General features: G+C 39.2%; 1 protein-coding gene across 2 annotated transcripts in view; it reads left to right on the top strand.

Annotated features, from left to right (window-relative positions):
* Nucleotides 1-18,757, top strand: part of LOC120082679 (putative cyclic nucleotide-gated ion channel 20, chloroplastic) — a 40,214-nt gene that overhangs the window by 5,565 nt on the left and 15,892 nt on the right. Inside the window, exons 3-7 of one of the 2 annotated variants that reach the window (XM_039037948.2) lie at nucleotides 9,831-10,031; nucleotides 10,401-10,499; nucleotides 11,364-11,591; nucleotides 17,947-18,084; nucleotides 18,400-18,648. In XM_039037948.2, coding sequence (XP_038893876.1) covers nucleotides 9,831-10,031; nucleotides 10,401-10,499; nucleotides 11,364-11,591; nucleotides 17,947-18,084; nucleotides 18,400-18,648 — 915 coding nt within the window. The remainder of the gene's footprint in view (nucleotides 1-9,830; nucleotides 10,032-10,400; nucleotides 10,500-11,363; nucleotides 11,592-17,946; nucleotides 18,085-18,399; nucleotides 18,649-18,757) is intronic. The other variant, XM_039037949.2, reaches the window with a different exon arrangement.

Below are 18,757 nucleotides of genomic sequence, written 5' to 3'. Positions count from 1 at the left end.
TAAAAATAATCAGTCCCATAGATTTGGGCATAACCTTTGGCAACAAGACGAGCTTTCAACCGAGCCACTGTTCCATTGGGGTTGACCTTTATAGCAAACACCCATTTACACCCAATAGCCTTCTTTCTAGCCGGACGCGAAACCAGATCCCAAGTACCATTATCATCCAAAGAAACCATCTCCTCAATCATTGCACTATGCCACTTGGGATGAGATAAAGCTTCATGAACATAATTAGGGATAGAGGTGGAATCAAGAGATGTAATAAAGGAATAAGTGGGAGAAGACAATTGGGTATACGAAACAAACGAAGAAATAGGGTAAGTAATCCAAATTTAGGGTTTCTTTAAAGCGGCAATGATGTTCGATTAATTTAGGGTTCACCAAATAATATCTGAAGTTCATCTATGTTCTTCCTCCTTAATCAATCACTTGCTCGAAGTAGATTTTTTGTGAAGATCCCTAATATCATGGGATTGGAGTTTGGCTCTTTGGCCAAATTTTTATGCCTTAGAGATGAATGCAATTCCCTAAATCATCTCTTCAACCTCTTCACCCATATTCGCTACGGTTTTCTTTCCGCCTTGTGAATATCTTTGTTGAGGCTGATACACTGTTCATCATTCTTTAATAGGGTAAGTACAAGTGCATTTACCTTTTCGAAGGGTAATAGGAAAATCATCACTTGGTCCTGAATCAGATGTCAAAGAAGCCAATGGTGGAGGACATAGGTCTGAAGGTGGCTGTGGAGGACACCTGAAGTAGACTCGAGTAACCGGAGGGTAAGGTGGAGGAGAGGATAATGTAGAAGAGGTAATCTTATAGATAAAAAGATCGTCATCCTCCCTCTGATACGGACTCGATGGTGATGGATTAAAGGGTATATCTTCGAAAATGTAACATTAGGATATATGAGATACCTGTTTGGAATAGAACAATAACAATGATAACCCTTTTGAACACGCGAATAGCCTAAGAAAATGCACTTCAAAGATTTCGGATCTATTTGGTACGATTTGGACGAATATCCTGAACAAAACAAACACAGCCAAAGATCTTAGGGTAATAAGAAACGAAGATTTTGTAGGAAAAAGAGTACGATAAGGAATCTCTCCATTGAGGACACATGAAAGCATTCTATTAATCAAGAAGCAAGTAGTGGACACTGTATTAGCCCAAAATTGCTTTGGAACATGCATTTGAAAGGATAGGGGGGGGGTTGTTTCAAGGAGGTGTCTGTTCTTTCTTTTAGCAACTCCATTTTGAGATGGAGTGTCTGCGCAAGAGGATTGATGAATGAAGCCATGACCACATAAATAAGATCCAAGTACTTGAGGGAAATATTCACCAACATTATCAGTTTGCAAGATTTTGATAAAGATATTAAATTGATTTTGAATCTCAGCATGAAAAGCATACAAATGAGATAATAACTCAAAACGATTTTTCATTAAATATAATCAAGTCACACGAGAATAATCATCAACAAAAGTAACAAAGTAACGAAAACTTGTTTGGGACACGACTGGACAAAGACCCAATATTAGAATGAACTAACTCAAAAGGAGCACTAGCTCGTTTATGAACTCTAGAACTAGAACTAAGACGATGAAATTTAGAAAACTGACACGAATCACAATTCAAAGACGACGAGGAACGAAATTCTAGATAAAGTTTCTTCAACACGAACAATGATGGATGACCTAAACGACAATGAACTTCAAACGGGATGTAACTCCAGAGCAAGCCACAACTTTAGGTATCTAGTGGTAAAAAATGTAAAGGCCCCTTGACTCATGTCTTCTACCAATAATCTTCTCCGTCATATGATCCTAAAACAAGCAATAACCAAAAAAAAAAAAAAAAAAAAGAGACAAAACAATTAAGGTCACAAGTAAGATGACTAATAGAAATTAAATTAAAAGACAATTGAGGCAAATGTAATACAAAAAGGACAAAGAAAGTGATGGAGTGAGAGGAATGGTGTTGGATCCAAGAACAGAGGAGGTTGATCCATCTGCCAAAGTGACAGACAGAGATGAAACAGGGGACAAAGGCATAGAAAATAAGTTAGAATTACTTGTCATATGAGCGGTGGCACCAGAGTCTATAACCCATTTGGTAGATGATGTAAGAAGACATTTCGTATTACTTATCTCGACAATGGTGGCAATAGGATTTGATGAAGAAGATGCTTGCAAGAATTCCTGGAATACTTGAAATTTAGCAAAGTCGTCATCAGAGATGCTAACAAACTTCTCAGCAATATCATTGGTGGAAGCTATCTGAGCATGTTGAGATCATTGAGTCTTATACAACAACTTTCGACAATCGTGTTTTAGATGTCTTGGCTTACAACAATAGTGACGGACGATCTCTAGAGAATCTGATATTCAATTATCATAACTAGACTTTTGAAAATTGTTAGTCATCCCTGAAGTACCCTGGGAGTTATTATCATTCTTACTCATAAGAGCACTATTAGGTTGAGAAACAGGCGAATCGGATTGAGAACTCTCAATACGAATAACACGACTGAAGGCTTCCTCTAATGACCGAATTTCAGAATCAGAAAGAATCTGTGTTTTAGCCATTTCAAACTCAGGTAAAAGTCCACTAAAAAATATCATAACAGCCATCTTTTCTCCCTGAGCTTGTTGAACTTTGACATTGGGGCTAAACGGCAATAGTAAAGCAAATTTGGCAGCTGTCTTCTTAAGTCTCATAAAGTAACTTGTAACAAATTTTGCTTTCTGTTCAGCTCGAAAGAATTGCATACAGACATCAAACATTCGATGAACGTGTTCTTTTCCAGAATATAAAAATTCTAAGAATTCTAAGAGTTCCTTCACAGAATCACAATGATCTACTAAACCAATTGATGAAAATAGAAAACGAGAAACGAACACACAGTTTACATGGAAAACCCTAGAATAGGGAGAAAAAACCACGATTGAGACTTATTTTTTATTATTGGTTTGATACACAAAGTACAAGAGAACATACCAAATAAATAGACAATGGGAAACCCTAGGGTACAAGAAATTACGAAAAAGCCCCTAGGTTAATATGCTATTTTTGACACTCCCCCTCAAGTTGGGGCGTAAATATCAATAAGGCCCAACTTGCTGACACAATAATCAAAGCTTTGTCTGAGCAATCCCTTTGTGAGCACATCTGCAACTTGCTGACTTGAAGAACATAGGGAATGCATATACTTCCATTGTCCAGTCTTTCCTTGATGAAATGTCTGTCAATCTCAGCATGTTTGGTTCTGTCATGCTGAACTAAATTATTTGCAATACTTATTGCTGCCTTATTGTCACAAAACAGTTTCATTGGAAGCTCGCTATCTTGATGAAGATCTGACAACACTTTCATCAACCAGATTTCTTCACATATCTCTAAACTCATGGCTCGATATTCAGCCTCAACACTACTTCTGGCCACAACTTCCTGTTTTTTGCTTCTCCAAGTCACTAGATTACCCCAGACAAACGTGCAATACCCAGATGTTGACTTTCTATCAACAACAGATCCTGCCCAGTCAGAATCAGTGTAAGCTTTAATGCAACGTTTATCGGACTTCTTGAACATCAAACCACCAGGGGTTCCCTTCAAATATCGTAGAATGCGCTCAACTGCTGTCATATGTTCCTCATAAGGAGCTTGCATAAACTGACTAACAACGTTAACTGCATGGGATATATCAGGTCTCGTGTGAGATAAGTAGATCAATTTCCCAACCAATCGCTGATACCTCTCTTTGTTGACAAGGACACTGTTACCTGTATTACTAAACTTTGAATTATACTCAACCGGGGTGTCAACAGGTTTACAACCAGACATTCATGTTTCTTTGAGCAAGTCAATAGTGTACTTCCGTTGGGACATTGAAATCCTTTCCTTTGATTGAGCTACTTCCATTCCGAGGAAATATATCAACTTCCCAAGGTCTTTAATCTCGAATTCTTTGGCCATCTTTGTTGTCTCATAATTTCATCAACTTCATCACCAGAAAGCACAATATCATCGACATACACAATGAGAACTGCAATCTTCCCTGAAGTTGACTTCTTTGTAAATAGTGTGTGATCTGAGTACCCTTGGGTATATCCTTGTCCTTTGACAAAGGTGGTAAATCTGTTAAACCAAGCCCTCGGAGACTGTTTCAACCCATATAGCGATTTCCTCAGTCGGCACACCTGGTGTTTGAATTGACTCTCAAAACCGGAGGGAGGACTCATGTAGACTTCCTCTTGAAGTTCTCCATTAAGAAACACATTCTTTACATCAGTTGATGAAAAGGCCAATCCTTGTTTACTGCAACTGACAGTAATACTCGGATAGTATTAAGCTTAGTTATGGGGGAGAATGTCTCGGAGTAATCCACACCAAAGGTTTGAGTAAGGCCTTTGGCAACCAACCTAGTCTTATATCGGTCAATCATTCCATTAGACTTATACTTTATAGTAAAGACCCATTTGCACCCAACTACCTTGTGCTTTTCGGGTTGAATCACTTGATCCCACGTTCCATTTTTCTCAAGTGCCCTCATTTCTTCCATGACTGCAACCTTCCATTCAGGAGTTTCCATTGTAGCTTGTATGCTACTCGGTAGCATCCCTGTATCTAGACTGGTGGTAAAGACTCTAAACTTGGGTGATGTCATGTAACTATGCATAGGGTACTTCGTACATGATCGAGTGCCTTTCCTTAGGGCTATAGGGAGATCGAGAGAAGCATCGCGATCTTCCTTCCTGTCAAGTTTTCCATTGTGATTGATCGTATGCTCAACAGGGGTTTCACCTTCAGAGGTCCCCCCCATATCATCACCATCTCTAGTATCATTCTCATTTTCCGGAATTGTTTCCTGATCAGTATTCTCAGTTGTCTCTCCATCTGCCATGGTGGTGCTGTCAGCACCTTCTTTGCCTTTTTCCTCTCTGCAACCGTTAGTCTCAGCACAAGTATCAATATCATTAATTTTAGGAATACACGTACCTGATGCTGGGTCTAATTCATGGACCGAAGCCGGAGATGCGACAGGTGGCGCTGTTTCCTTCCTGAGATTTTTCCTATTGTATGTTATCCATGGGACCTGGTTGATAGGAAGGACAGGGCCGACATGTTCAGGAATAGGAGATGACTCTAAGGGAACTGCATATGTGGACCAGTTAGTCTCTTCACTAGAGTTGTCCCCCCTGAAGATGGCTAACGGGAAAGGATGGCTGATCTTTAAGAAAGGTGATTTTCATGGAAACAAAATATTTGTGAGATGACGGGTGGTAACACTTATAACCATGCTGGTGGAAAGGATACCTGACAAAAACACATTTTTGAGCACGAGGGGTGAATTTCGTGCGGTGGTGATTAGTGAGGGATCCCAGACATCACTATGAACTAAGGTGAAGGGTCTGGACGGTTTGTAGAGCTGAGAGTGGAAGGAGACACGACTTTGTTTGACACGAATACAAACATCACAGTTTAAAGAAGATATATTAATATTGCGAAATAAATGCAGAAACAAATATTTCATGTATTGAAAATTTGGATGTTCTAAGCGAAAATGCCACAACATAAAGTCATTCTCAGAAGTAGAAAAATTTAAATAAACGAGACTAGTCCCTAAACATTCCTAGAAGAAGTATTATCAGTCAGGAAGTAGAGCCCCCTATCGTGTCGGGAAGTGCCAATCGTCGTCCCCGAGCTCAGATCCTGAAATAAAATAGAGTCGGGTGAAAAAACTGTCTGACAACTCAGATCTCTTGTAATTTTACTGATAGACAATAAATTATATGATATCTTAGGAACGTGCAACACATCACGCACAGTGTTTTAAAATGCTCTCTTAGGCGCGCACCTAGGCCCAAGGCACAGGTTTGATGCCTCACCTTGGAAAAGCAAGGCTCACAAAATAAGGCACGCCTTAGGCGTGCTTTTTGTGAAGCCCCAAGAATCAAAGCCCCACGCCTTGGGGCTTTTCAATTATTTTTAAAAAATAGTAATAATTAAGGGTTTTCGTTCTTTATTAACTAAAAGGATCAAGTTTACCAAACCTAAATGCAAAATTCTTGTGTTTGGGGTCCCTTTTTTTCCTTATTCCTACTTCAATTATACTCTCTCTTTTTAATGTAACATTTTTATATATAGTGCGCCTCACAAAAAAAAAACCCACGTTTTTTTGTGCGTCTTGCACCTAGGCTCCAGAGGGCTATTATGCCTTAAGGCGCCTTAGGCATTTAAAAACATTGACCACACAGTACCAAACCCTCAAATGGAGACGATGTCCTTTCCCTGCAATAGGGGCAAACGACCCATCTGCAATTCTAATCCGTTCATTACCAGCACTCGGATAGTATGAAAGAAATTGATCAGTTGAGTTAGTAAGATGATTTGTAGCCCCTGAGTCAACAATCCAGGGTTTTTTTTTACCATTAATGCTAATAAGGCCAAAAGACTGAATCGTACCTGATTGTGCAATGACATTGACCTCAACTGCACTTAGATTGGTCTTATTGTCTACTGGAGGTTGATGTTGAGGATTCTCATTCGCCGAGTCACTCACTAGGGCACGTCCAGGGTTTGATTTGTCATGTGACTGACGACATCTACTGTTCGGAGGTCGTCCATGTAGCTTCCAACACTGGTCTTTTGTATGCCACGGTTTTTTGCAGTGCTCACAGACAAGAGTGGGTTTCTTATCGCCATCAGAGCCGGACGATTTTGTAGTAAAGATGGCAGCCTCAGTTGAAGTGCTAACTGGGTTGTTCATAGCATTCGATCTGCCCTCTTCCAACCGTATTTCTGAACATACTTCCATGAGAGAGGGTATAGGCCGTTGGCCCAATATTCGACTTTGAACAACATCAAATTCAGAGTTCAATCCAGCTAAGAAGTCATAGACCCGATCAGCTTCCTCAATCTTCAAATACTGAGCCCCATCTTGTGCACAATTCCAAACTATTTCTCAACAAAGATCCATCTCTTGTCATAACAAGGATAGTTTATTAAAATTGGAAGTTACATCCATAGTCCCTTGTTTGCATTCGTGGACCTGCTTGCGTAGAGTGTACAGTCGAGACGCATTCTACCTTTTTTAGTAAAGCTTCTGCACAGCATCCCAAATATCCTTGGCGGTTGAAGCATACAGTAATGGTCTGCCAATTTAGGTTTCCATATTGTTAACAAGAACTGACTGTAACAAGGAGTCTTCCCCTTTCCAGATACGTTCTTGAGAATCACCCGGTTCAGGTTTTGGTATCTCCCCCGTTAAGTACCCAAACTTATGTCTCCCTTCCAGTGCCATTCCGATTGATTGTGACCAAGAAAAATAATTATGGCCTTTCAACTTTTCTCCAATGATGAATCCTGTAGAATTGTCCATCGAGCCAGACAAATAATTCGTATTGGGTAAAACAGAGAAAGAGTTTACCGGATTCTCAGAGTAGAATTTTGGTTATGGGTTCGTGCCAAGAACTGTTCCGAAGTCTGCTATTTGCTGTTGGAGATAGGCGAAACGATGCCGAATCTCGCTAGGGAATTGGGTCGCGTCGCTGCTGCTTGGCACAGCTGGACCTTTCTGTTCACTGGGGACCGACACTGTCACTAGTTGGAAGAAGTCGGCCGAGGGAGCCCAGCCCCGAACATCAACCGGCGTGGAAGGAGCTGAAGGGATAGAGGGAACAAAATCGGTGCGACTAAACGAGGATCCCACAAACGATGGGTTTACTAGGCTCGGCTTGACTAGAGACCCCGACCGGACGCTGCAACTGAAGGGAGCGGAACTACCTGAAAATGTCCATCGACTAGGGTTTGCGTAGGTGGAAGCTGCGATCGGAAGTATCCAGCCGCAACCTTTGGGTACAACTCGTCAGCTGGCTCGACGCGGTCTGTTGAGGAGCGGCTCCGATCGGCTGGGCTTCAAGTATCGAACGACTCTGGCCACCGGTCGACGCTCCGATCTGGGACGGACGACTCGGCTGGCCTTCGAACGGCTGTTGGACCTGAACGATGGCTGGAATAAGATGAGGCAGTGCGACTTGGAGGTAACACTCGACGACTGCCTAGACGGTTGTGGTGATCTCGATGTTTGCGGCTCCACTGATCCCCACGATGACTGCTGAAGAAGACTGTGGTTAATTTTCGTCGATGACGGCTAGGGTTTCGTCCCATTGCTTTGATACCATGATGAAACTAGAAAACGAGAAACGAACACACAGTTTACGTGGAAAACCCTAGAATAGGGAGAAAAAAACCACAATTGAGACTTATTTTTTATTATTGGTTTGATACACAAAGTACAAGAGAATAGACCAAATAAATAGACAATGGGAAGCCTTAGGGAACAAGAAATTACGAAAAACCCCTAGGTTAATATGCTATTTTCGACACCAACAACTTCACTTTCAATAGAATTCTTAATCTGAAGATAAAGTCGAGCATCATCGCGAAGGTAAGCCTTTTTCTTATCATCTTTTGGTGGCTCCTCAGTCACATGGTCATTCATATCTATACTAAGAAAATAAAATTGAATTGTCCGACGCTAATCATAGTAATTAGATCTATTTAACTTACGTTCAGTTATCTTCGATTCTAGGGGAATTACATTAGATACCACCATATGCTTCACTTCATCCATTATGAACTAACAAATAGTTTGTAGATCTCACGAGTGGAAAAAACAAATCAAAATTGAAATCAAAGATGAACCAAAGAGCAAAACAGCTCCAAATTGAAACAAAACAGCAACAAACCCTAAGCACAAAAGGTATTTTTTCAAATAACTCACAACAGAGTAGATTTCAATGGAACCAAATGCACAGAATAATCAGAAAAGATGAACCAAGAAGAATGCAAATGACGGAATGTGGAACGGTGGTCCCACGCGCCCTCATGCACCGGCACGTGGTGATGGAGGAAAACCTTTGTGGCGACACGTGAACCTCATGGCGGCCGTTCCTGGCGACTGACGACTGCAGACTGGAGCGGACAGTGACGGTGCTTCTCCTGGGATGGGTGGTGTAGACAAAAGGTCACTCAAACTTGATGACTCAACTCAAACCCTAACCTTGTGAGAAGCGTAAACCCTAACGTAGCTGTCGAGCGAATATTCTAAACCCTAGACTGCTCTGATACCATGTTCTCAATACTTTTGGAGAGAATAATGATCTTATTATTTAATTGGGTTGAAGATACACACACGCATATATATATAGGCAACTAAAAAATCCTAATCTAGGAGACATAAAATTGCAATAAAGGACAACTAATCATAACTAAAATATAAATACATATTATAACAGTTACCTATCCTTCTTAAGCAACATTCTCTTCTATAACTGTAAAAGGATATATTACAGATACCACATGAGTGTAATTTTTAATTGTTTTTTTTTTTATAGTTTTAAGTTATGCTATTTATTTTTATCTCATAAAGTAGTTAAATTTTGTAAGTACATATCTGCAGTTCGTTGCTTTTCTGAAAGCTTACAGACTTGCGCACAAATAGGCAAGGTCATATGATGCATAGAGTAGTCCTGAAGGGGAGGATTAAGTACTTAAGTATTGATGAAATATTAAATTTACTGTTAACCATTACTATCAATATAAAATTTGGAATTCAGTGGTGATTTAACATTAAGCTATTTGATAAATATATCATCTACTGTGATTTTTCTTTCTTTCTTTCTTTTCTTTTTTCTTTTTTCTTCTTTTTTTTTTTGTTTTAATTAAAAAAAAAAAAAACAAGGTCAGATCATTCCCACAACATGCTTTGTAACTTGATGTGAATAGAGCAATCCTTAGGTTAAATCATTCTGTTTGTTCAGTTTCATAATGATCTCTACGGAGGAGGGAAAGGTTGGGCGGGGAAGTTTCAGTCCTTCTGGTGCTTCTTGCTTCCATATATTCCTGGAGTTATGAATCCTCATGCAAAAGTTATACAGCAATGGAACAAGTTTTTTGTCATTGCTTGCTTAGTGGCAATCTTCTTGGACCCATTATTTTTCTTCTTGCTGTCTGTTCAAGAGGTATGGTTTTCTTCTTCTTCCTCTTTCTCCAATCATTGAAATCTAAAACGATCTTTGGTGCAATGAAATCCAAGCTATATCTTACTATAATCATCCATTTGAATCAAGTGATTCGACAAAATGCATGAGTGAGTTAAAAACCCCTTCCTCACATATGTGATTTTCAAAAAAAAAGAAAAAAAAAAAAGAAAAAAAGAAAAAGAGATTCTCATATTTACTTTTTTCCCCCTCCAATACGTTAATAAATTCTGTCAATTATTCAATGCTATTTAAGAAGTCCATGGACATTTTTTAAATATAAAAATCCTGATGATTCAACTGTCGCATATACCATTTAGTCATAATAATTTGTTTGCGTAACTTGTGCAGAAGAATAAGTGCATCGTTATTGACTGGCCTTTGACCACAACATTGGTGGTTTTTCGGAGCATGACTGATTTTATCTATTTCCTACACATGCTTCTCCAGGTAGCTGTTTATTTTTTTTCCATCCAAATTTTAACTAGTTCAAAATTTTATGGTGGATTCCATGTGATTGTAATATATTTGTTTATTAGTAGTTAGAAGCAATACGTACCAACCATACTGCTAAATATTTCATGGACAAGGATCAAACTGAAATCAAACTCAAACTTGTGTAGATAGTTATTTAAACTTAAAAGGTTAACAATTATATATGAAAGGTTATTTTAGAAAAGAATAAAAATTAAAGAAAAACATGAAAAAGAGAAGGAAAAATTGCACTTTTGGTTCCTTAGGTTCGACTTAGGTTGCATTTGGTCCCTGAGTTTTCAAACCCAACATTTTAGCCCTTGACTAAAACTATGCTTAAGTTGATAAGAAACTATGACATTTTGATATATATTATTGAATGATTTAAATTCTATTTTAGTCCTTAAACTTAGAAGTTTATTTTATTTTGGTCTTTGAACTTTCAAAATTGTTCTATTTTAGTTTTCGAACTTTTAAAATGTCAACTTTAGTTCTTAAACTTTCAGAAAATAACTATTTTGGTACTTACGTTTACTTTAATTTTAACAAATTAATGATGTAGCTTTGAGTATCTGTACCTAATATCTTTCAAATCAAATAAGTTAGAGAAAAAAATTGGACAAAACGGATTTGGTTGTACCTGCTTTGTTCGGGATATTCGGCCTCAGCATACCAAGCTGGATCTAAAGTCCTTAAAATATATTTTCCTTGGTTACTCCCGTGTCCAAAAGGGGTATCGGTGTTATTGTCCTAGTCTAAATAAATATTCCGTCTCTCTTGATATCACATTTTTTTTAACATACCCCATTTTTTTCATCACCGTCTTTCTCTTCGAATAAGAGTCAGGGGGAGCATAAGGAATTAGATGATGATTTCCTTGTCTACACAGTTATTTCTCCATTCGATTCTCTTCCTGATTCATCTCTACCTGTGGCTACCTCTACTCTTCCACCCACGTTAAGGTCTATACTCGACGACAACCTCCTTCAGTTCCATGCCTTGTACCAGAGTCTTCTTCGTCATTGGATCCAGACACGAGTGATGATCTTCCTATTGCTTTTCGTAAAGGTAAACGTATATGTGTTCATCCTATTTCATCTTTTGTTTCATATAACCATTTGCCGCCTTCCACATGTTCATTCATTGCATCCTTAGAGTTTGTATCCATCTCGAAAACTGTTTATGAGGCTTTGTCTCATCCTGGTTGGTGTACCGCAATGGTGGAGGAGATGATTGCCTTAGATGATAATTGTACTTGGGATTTAGTTTCTCTCCTTGCAGGAAAGAAGGCTATCGGTTGCAAATGGGTGTTTGCAGTTAAAGTCAATTTTGATGGTTCTGTTGCTCGGTTAAAAGCACGTCTTGTAGCGAAAGGCTACGCACAAACTTATGACGTTGACTATGAATAGGAGATAAGTGACCTTTTCCAGCAACGGAAGCAAAGGATCCATCTGCAATTTGTATTCTCTCGTTTCCCGCACTTGGATAATAAGAGAGGAATTGACCAGATGATCCAATTAGGTGGTTCGTTGCTCCTGAGTCAAAATCCCCTATTCATCCCCTTCAACCAAGAAGCTAAAGGACTGAGAAGTACTTGATTGTGCGACATTGTTGGTTCCAACCATGCTTGACTCTACCTGGCTAGTGGCTGATGATGTACCATCCCTGTTTCACTGGCAAGGGCCCGACCGGTTTTTGACTTATCATTCGCAGGTTGTCGCTTGCCATTCGGTGGGTGACCATGTAACTTCCAGCATTGATCTTTGGTGTGCCACGGTTTCTTACAGTGCTTATAAATTGGTGGGGATTTTTCGTTTTGTTTGTCGCTCTCTGGTCCCAAAGACTTGGCCCCAAACGCAGCAGAATCTAAGTGGTTGTTGCTAGTGCCATTCATAGCACTGGTTCTGTCCTTTTCTAATCTGACCTATGAGCATACTTCCATTAGAGATGGTATTGGTCTCTGTCCCAAAATCCGACTGCGGACACCATCAAATTTAGGGTTTAAGCCAGTCAGAAAATCATACACCCGGTCCGCCTCCTCAATCTTTGAGTACTGAACTCCGTCAACAGGACAATTCCACACGACTTTGCGGCACAAGTCCATTTCTTGCCACAGTAGGAACAATTTATTGAAATAAGACGTTACGTCAAGAGTCCCTTGTTTGCACTCATGAACAAGTTTTCTCAAGGTATAAAGTCGTGAGGCATTTTGCCTCTGTGAATAGAGCTTTTGGACAACTTCCCAAATATCCCGAGCGGAGAGTACAGAAGTGGCTTCCCGATCTGGGGTTGCATGCTGTTTATTAGAATTGAGCGAAGAAGAGAGTCCTCTCCTTTCCATATACGTTCCTGGGGATCACCGGGGTTTGGTTTTTGTATTTCTCCAGTTAGATAGCCGAACTTGTGAGTCCTCAAGGACCATTCTTACCGATTAGGACCAAGAAAAGTAATTTTGTCCGTTAAGTTTCTCACCAATAGAAATCCCTGCAGAGTTTCCCACAGAACCAGATATAATATTTGCTACAGGTAAAGTAGAGTAAGCATTTACCGGTGTTTCCAATCATAAAGAGAAGTCTGAATGTGGATGTAAACCAGTTGTAGGATTTGTCGTGGATCTAAGGGCCGATATTTGCTGCTGTAAGTTTGCCAACTGCTGTTCAAAGCCAACGGTTCCACCAGAATTTGCCATAGGTTGGTTTTGCCCATAAATGCCTGAAAAGGTAGCTTCATTTTGGCTCGAGGAAGGACCAAAAGAAGGGCTGGGAACTGGTTGACCATACTGGTTTGGCTGGACCTGGTTTGGTTGAACCGGTTGGACCAGTTGAGAAGAGTGGGTCATCCATGAACGATCTGGAACGTGTGCTAGGGCCGGCGGCTGACTCGCAAACCCAGGCTGAAGTTCGGCTGAAAAAACACGAGCGATGATGTTGGGCGGTGCAAAAACTCCTGGGGCTGGTGACTTTTCGTGCATTGGTGGGATCTGAGGCAAAATATGGTGGAAATTAGATGGGTCGCAGTCAGTAAAGCTTCGATCAGTCGCTGGTCTAATTGGGTCTGTGTAATCCGTAGGTCCGTGCATCGTGGAGGAGCCCGGATCCGTGTGCCGATCGGGTCTGGGATCTCCGGTGGTCGGGTCTGCAGAGGGAGTCCACTGGCTACAGATTTGAGGATCGGGTCGGGTCTGGCTGGAGGTTGGATCAGACATGGATTTGAGGAGTTGAGGCAAAGCGGCGTGAAAATAATGCTCGACGGCTTCTCTTATGGCTGCAGCAACTTTAGCGTTCATGGATCCCTTCGTTCCAATGGAGGTTTCTGTTAGATTCTCTGGTTTGTTCTCATCAATGATGGCCAGGGCTTCGTCGCCATGCTCTGATACCATATTGAAAAGAGAAGAGAAGAAACAAACACAAATTTACGTGGAAACTCTAGATCAGGGAAAAAACCACAATAGGAGAATTTTTATTCTTTTAATTTTCTAATACACAGTACTCAACACAGACAGGTATAAATAACCAAACTGAGAGAAACCCTAGACAGTAGACACTAAGAAAAAGACTAAAACGCCGTTAGGGCTAAATCACCATTTCAACACTATCCTTTGTACACATATATATTCATATTTTTGGTGAATGAATAGAGTATTCTGATTCTTTCTCAAACCTAAGAGTTTTACAAAATGGAAACAAGATTTATTCACTGAATTAATGAAAGAAGGCTAATGCTCAAATTACAATGAAACAAACAAAGAAAAGAGAAAATAGAAATTGGACCAAACAAGGACAAAAAGAAAGACAAAGGAGAACAACCCTCAAGACAACACCCAAAGAATAAAATACCAAACTGCCAAACTACTAGCAAAGTACTGTACTTTAGGCTTGAACAGGAGGCAAAGCACGAAACCAACCCACAATAACATAATCTGCTTTAAAACCTCCCGAGTTGCTTTCTCTTGCTGTGCCCGTCCATTGAGAAATACCTTTCAAGAGGAAAAACAAATGCGCAGGATCCAACCAATCAAATATAGTTCCATTTGCTCTGCGGCTGTTTGAGTTCAAATCAATCCCTCAGAGAACTCTCAACAACCCAATCAATCAGGCTGACAAACACGTTCAAAAGTTTATAGTGTCCTTCTAACAGAGAATAAAATTTGGAGCATCTTCCAAGATTCAAATAAAATTTAAAACAAACATAAAAAACCCCCACCAGCTAGAAAGACCTCCATGATCTCTTGTGCTTCACGTCAGAAACTTTAAAGAGGAAAAGACAAAAATAGCAACCCCAAAATCTCAAAAACAACTATAAGCAGCTCAACCAAGAATGATATCACAAGCTTCAATTATTGAATGTAGATGCTTGGGAATATCTTCCTTACTGAAAGGGTTAGAAAAAAGGACTTCATCCTTACCATTCAAGTGAGCTTCCTCTGGTTGAAATAAATGACAAATATTGAAACCAAACCCATCAGCTGTCTCTTTCTCTTCTCGTATTTCCTCTGTTTCAGAATTTTCAAGCTCTTCACTACTAACACTTACTATTGGTTCTTCGTCTGTTTCTAGCTCTTTTTGACAAGAATTACTTGGAAAACTATCCGGGAGACCTCTCACAAAATTAATGTTTGGACCAGGAATTTTAAAGTCAGAATAGATAAAAGAAGGATGATTTAAAGAAGGAATTTCAGGCTTTTCGGGTATAAGCCCAGGGATTTGTATTTTGACACAACATTCCTCAAGCAAATTTGAGTTCACCATTTTAGACCAAGAATTTAGGAAAGAAGTTTTTTTTTTTTTTTTTTTCCTGGAAAAATGCTTGGGATACAGCTTGAACAAATGTGAGCGCGTCTTTGCTTCCACTGGCTGAGAGACGCGGGCTGGGGAAGAAGGAACAGCCATACTATTACAATGAAGCAATGAAGAGGGGGCTACTGAAAGATGGGGGACGCCGTCGTTTGAACTTCTAGGAGAGAGAAAATAACACAATTAGTTATTGTCTTTTCATTAAAGTAGGAACCAACGACATTCTCCTTTAAGGACGAAACTTCATTGGTTGGGGATACAGATGGACAAGAGAGCTTATGGCAAGGGACAATTAAATTTGGAAGGTGAAACGACCGGGTCTGTGGCTTTCTTGGCGACAAAGGTTGGCTGAAAGTCTTTCGAAGGGATATCAGGGGTCTTTTTTTGGATAGCAATTGTATCACCAATGGTTTTATAACTCTTCAATAAATTTTGCTCCGCGTTCACATTAGAAGTAGATGAATTCCTGGTTGTCTTCTCCATCGGCTGTGAAACGGAATCTGAAACAACTAAATCCAAGTGATCCACATCCTTTGGCTTCTGCAACTTGATATTGCCCCCCTTTATGTTGGAAGCTAAAGGGTTTCTTGAAAAATTTATAGACAACCGTGAAGGTAACAGGAAATTCAATTCGGGATTTAAGGATTCAAACTCTATTCCTTCATCTTTTAAGACTTGATTCAAACGGACTATATCAATTGGATTAATAAAATCTTTAAAAAATAAGTCACCTTGCACCCTTGAGGGAGGATCAATTAATTCAATATCTCCGAAATTCAGAAAAATAGTTTTTCATCAGCGATTTCTATGGTTGATGGCATGAATCCATATACATTTTTCTTAACTTGAATTTTGGCTTCGGATACGTTAAGAAGGTTTAAAGTATCCGTTGCAATATCTTCCAGTCCTCCAAAATAAGCTCTTATAGCTTCAAACGTTTGCCTACACAAATAATCTAACGGGAGATTCTTGATTGAAATCCATCCTCCATATCCTTTTGAATACATCGGTCGGCTATGCATAAACTTGTTCACTTTTCAAACTTTAGATGGAATGATCCACACCTCTGCCATTTGCCTGGTTTCTCAATCAAGTCGTCCAAAACTCCTTGGTCCAATTCGAGTAAAGCATTTTCTGCAAACAGAGGATTGACAATGACATCAGAATGAAGGAAATTTTTTAGCGTTTTGGCTATTTCTGACTAGGCATTGAACTCAAACAAATGGGAAACTATCCATAAGTTATTAAAATCTTCTTGAAAAACATAAGAATTCTTTAATATCCAATATAGAGTTATTGTTTCAGTCTTGGAAAAGCTTCTGAACCGAGCCCTGTTTCTTCGACCGGAAAACAAAGCTTTTATGGTCATGAATTCTTCACAATGCCCACATAGCTTTCTCCCTGGGATGGCAAAACTTTTGATGCTGACTCCCTTCTTGGTATTAAAGGCTTAACCGAATCTTCAAAACTTTTCTGGAACTCTAGGAGCATAAACCAAAAGAATACCAACCTTGCAACGAATCATCGGAAGGAATATGAATAAAATATCTACCTCCTAAAGATGGCCAAACGACCCAAACCACACATCTCATAATCCATCCTGAGGATCCACAAAACTTTGACAATTGTGTGACACCTGAACCATCACGGCCATTTCTCACAACGAAACGTGAGAAGGATCCCTTAATCAAATCTAGTATATTTTCAACGAACCAATTTAGCTGGATTTCAACAGGAGAAGTAGCTTGTTGACTTCCAAATCTTCCACAAAAAACTTACCAGAATCATGCCATACACAAAAATAGGATCCATTCGCATTGCAACTTTTTACTTCCATACTTTATGGTAAATCAGTTTATGAACAAGATGATCGAAAAGAACCCATCGGAGAATTCTGAGTCTCTGAACAAGATGATCGGAAAGTGAAGGTGCTGGTCAAAGCTACTGATCTGAGGGAGTGAAGCCCCTTAGCATCTATTTGAGACATGTTGTCATGAAACCATGCAGATTACGTTAGACTTGTATATGAGCCATCGAGATCACCAAAATATGCCCCAATAGCTCGAAAAGTCCCACGACACTAGGGTAGATTTTTTCCTTCTTTTCTAAAGTTTTGGAACTAGAATTTGAAAGTTCGATACCAAAATAGAATAAACTCGAAATTTAATGGACCAAAAAATGGAACAAACTTGAAAGTTTAGGAACTAAAATGCTATTTAAACCTTATCAATCAATTTACTATGTAGACAAAATGCTAAAAGAGTGTTTCTCTATGATCTTTTTTCTTCTTAATATGATATATTTATTTTTTTTCAAATTTCCATTAAATAAAATGGTAACATGTCAACCTTATCTAAAGTTCTACAACTAAATCTCCTATAGAGATTAAACTTCATAGACTCATATAAAGTAGCTTGGTTCATCAGTTCATGATAAGGTAAGTATTTCATCTGGTTCAGCACAAAAGAACAAAAAAGAGGATGAAAGTGAAACACTGGATAAAGAAACAATCAGGTCTGATTAGATGCAAGATAAATTAGAAATTCAAGCTAGGTTGACAATTTCGTACAATGTTTTGTATTCTAGATCAATCCCTAACTACAAATTTTGATGTCTTTAATCACATGCAGTTTAGGTTGGCCTACGTGGCACCAGAAACCAGAGTTGTTGGTGCTGGCGAATTGGTTGATCATCCAAAGAAAATTGCTATGAATTACCTTAAAGGAAATTTTTTTATAGATTTGCTTGTTGTTTTGCCGCTGCCTCAGGTACGCTCCCTATCCCCTGGCTCACACAGGCAGATACATGTCAACTAATCCCAACCATATTTCTCTGAGATCTCACGTTCTTGTAGAATATCCTGGTTTTCTGAATTCTAAAATTTCAGAGATGTCCTTGACATATATCCAAATATGTTTGTGACCTGTGAATGATTTTTTTAATAAAGAAATTAAGCATTACTAATCATTAGCTAATTGGTTCAATATTATTATTATTTTATGCAAGATGGTCATTGTTCTGGAAGTATCAGTAACCGGAAAAAGTGAACTTGGTCTCTTACTCTCTCTCGTTTTCTTTCTCAGATTATAATTTTTCTTGTCCTGCCAAAGTCTTTGGGGTCATCTGGAGCAAATTATGCCAAAAATCTATTACGCACTGCAGTTACTGTTCAATATATTCCCAGACTGTATAGGTTTCTACCTCTTCTTGCTGGCCAGTCTCCAAGTGGCTTTGTTTTTGAGACAGCATGGGCAAATTTTGTCATCAATCTTCTGACCTTTATGTTGGCTGGTCATATCGTTGGCTCTTTCTGGTATCTCCTTGGGCTTCAGGTGGACATCCTATCTCTTTTGATATGCTTCATTCACGTCGTCGAAATTTTTAATGGTGCACTGTATCCCATTTTCTCGCAGTTGTCTCTAAAGTCGTTAAATGGTTGGG

The sequence above is a fragment of the Benincasa hispida genome, chromosome 8 (genome assembly GCF_027475165.1).
Source record: "Benincasa hispida cultivar pf3 chromosome 8, pf3_genome.v1.1, whole genome shotgun sequence".
NCBI classification, from domain to species: domain Eukaryota; kingdom Viridiplantae; phylum Streptophyta; class Magnoliopsida; order Cucurbitales; family Cucurbitaceae; genus Benincasa; species Benincasa hispida.
This window is presented reverse-complemented; position numbering and strand designations above follow the sequence as displayed.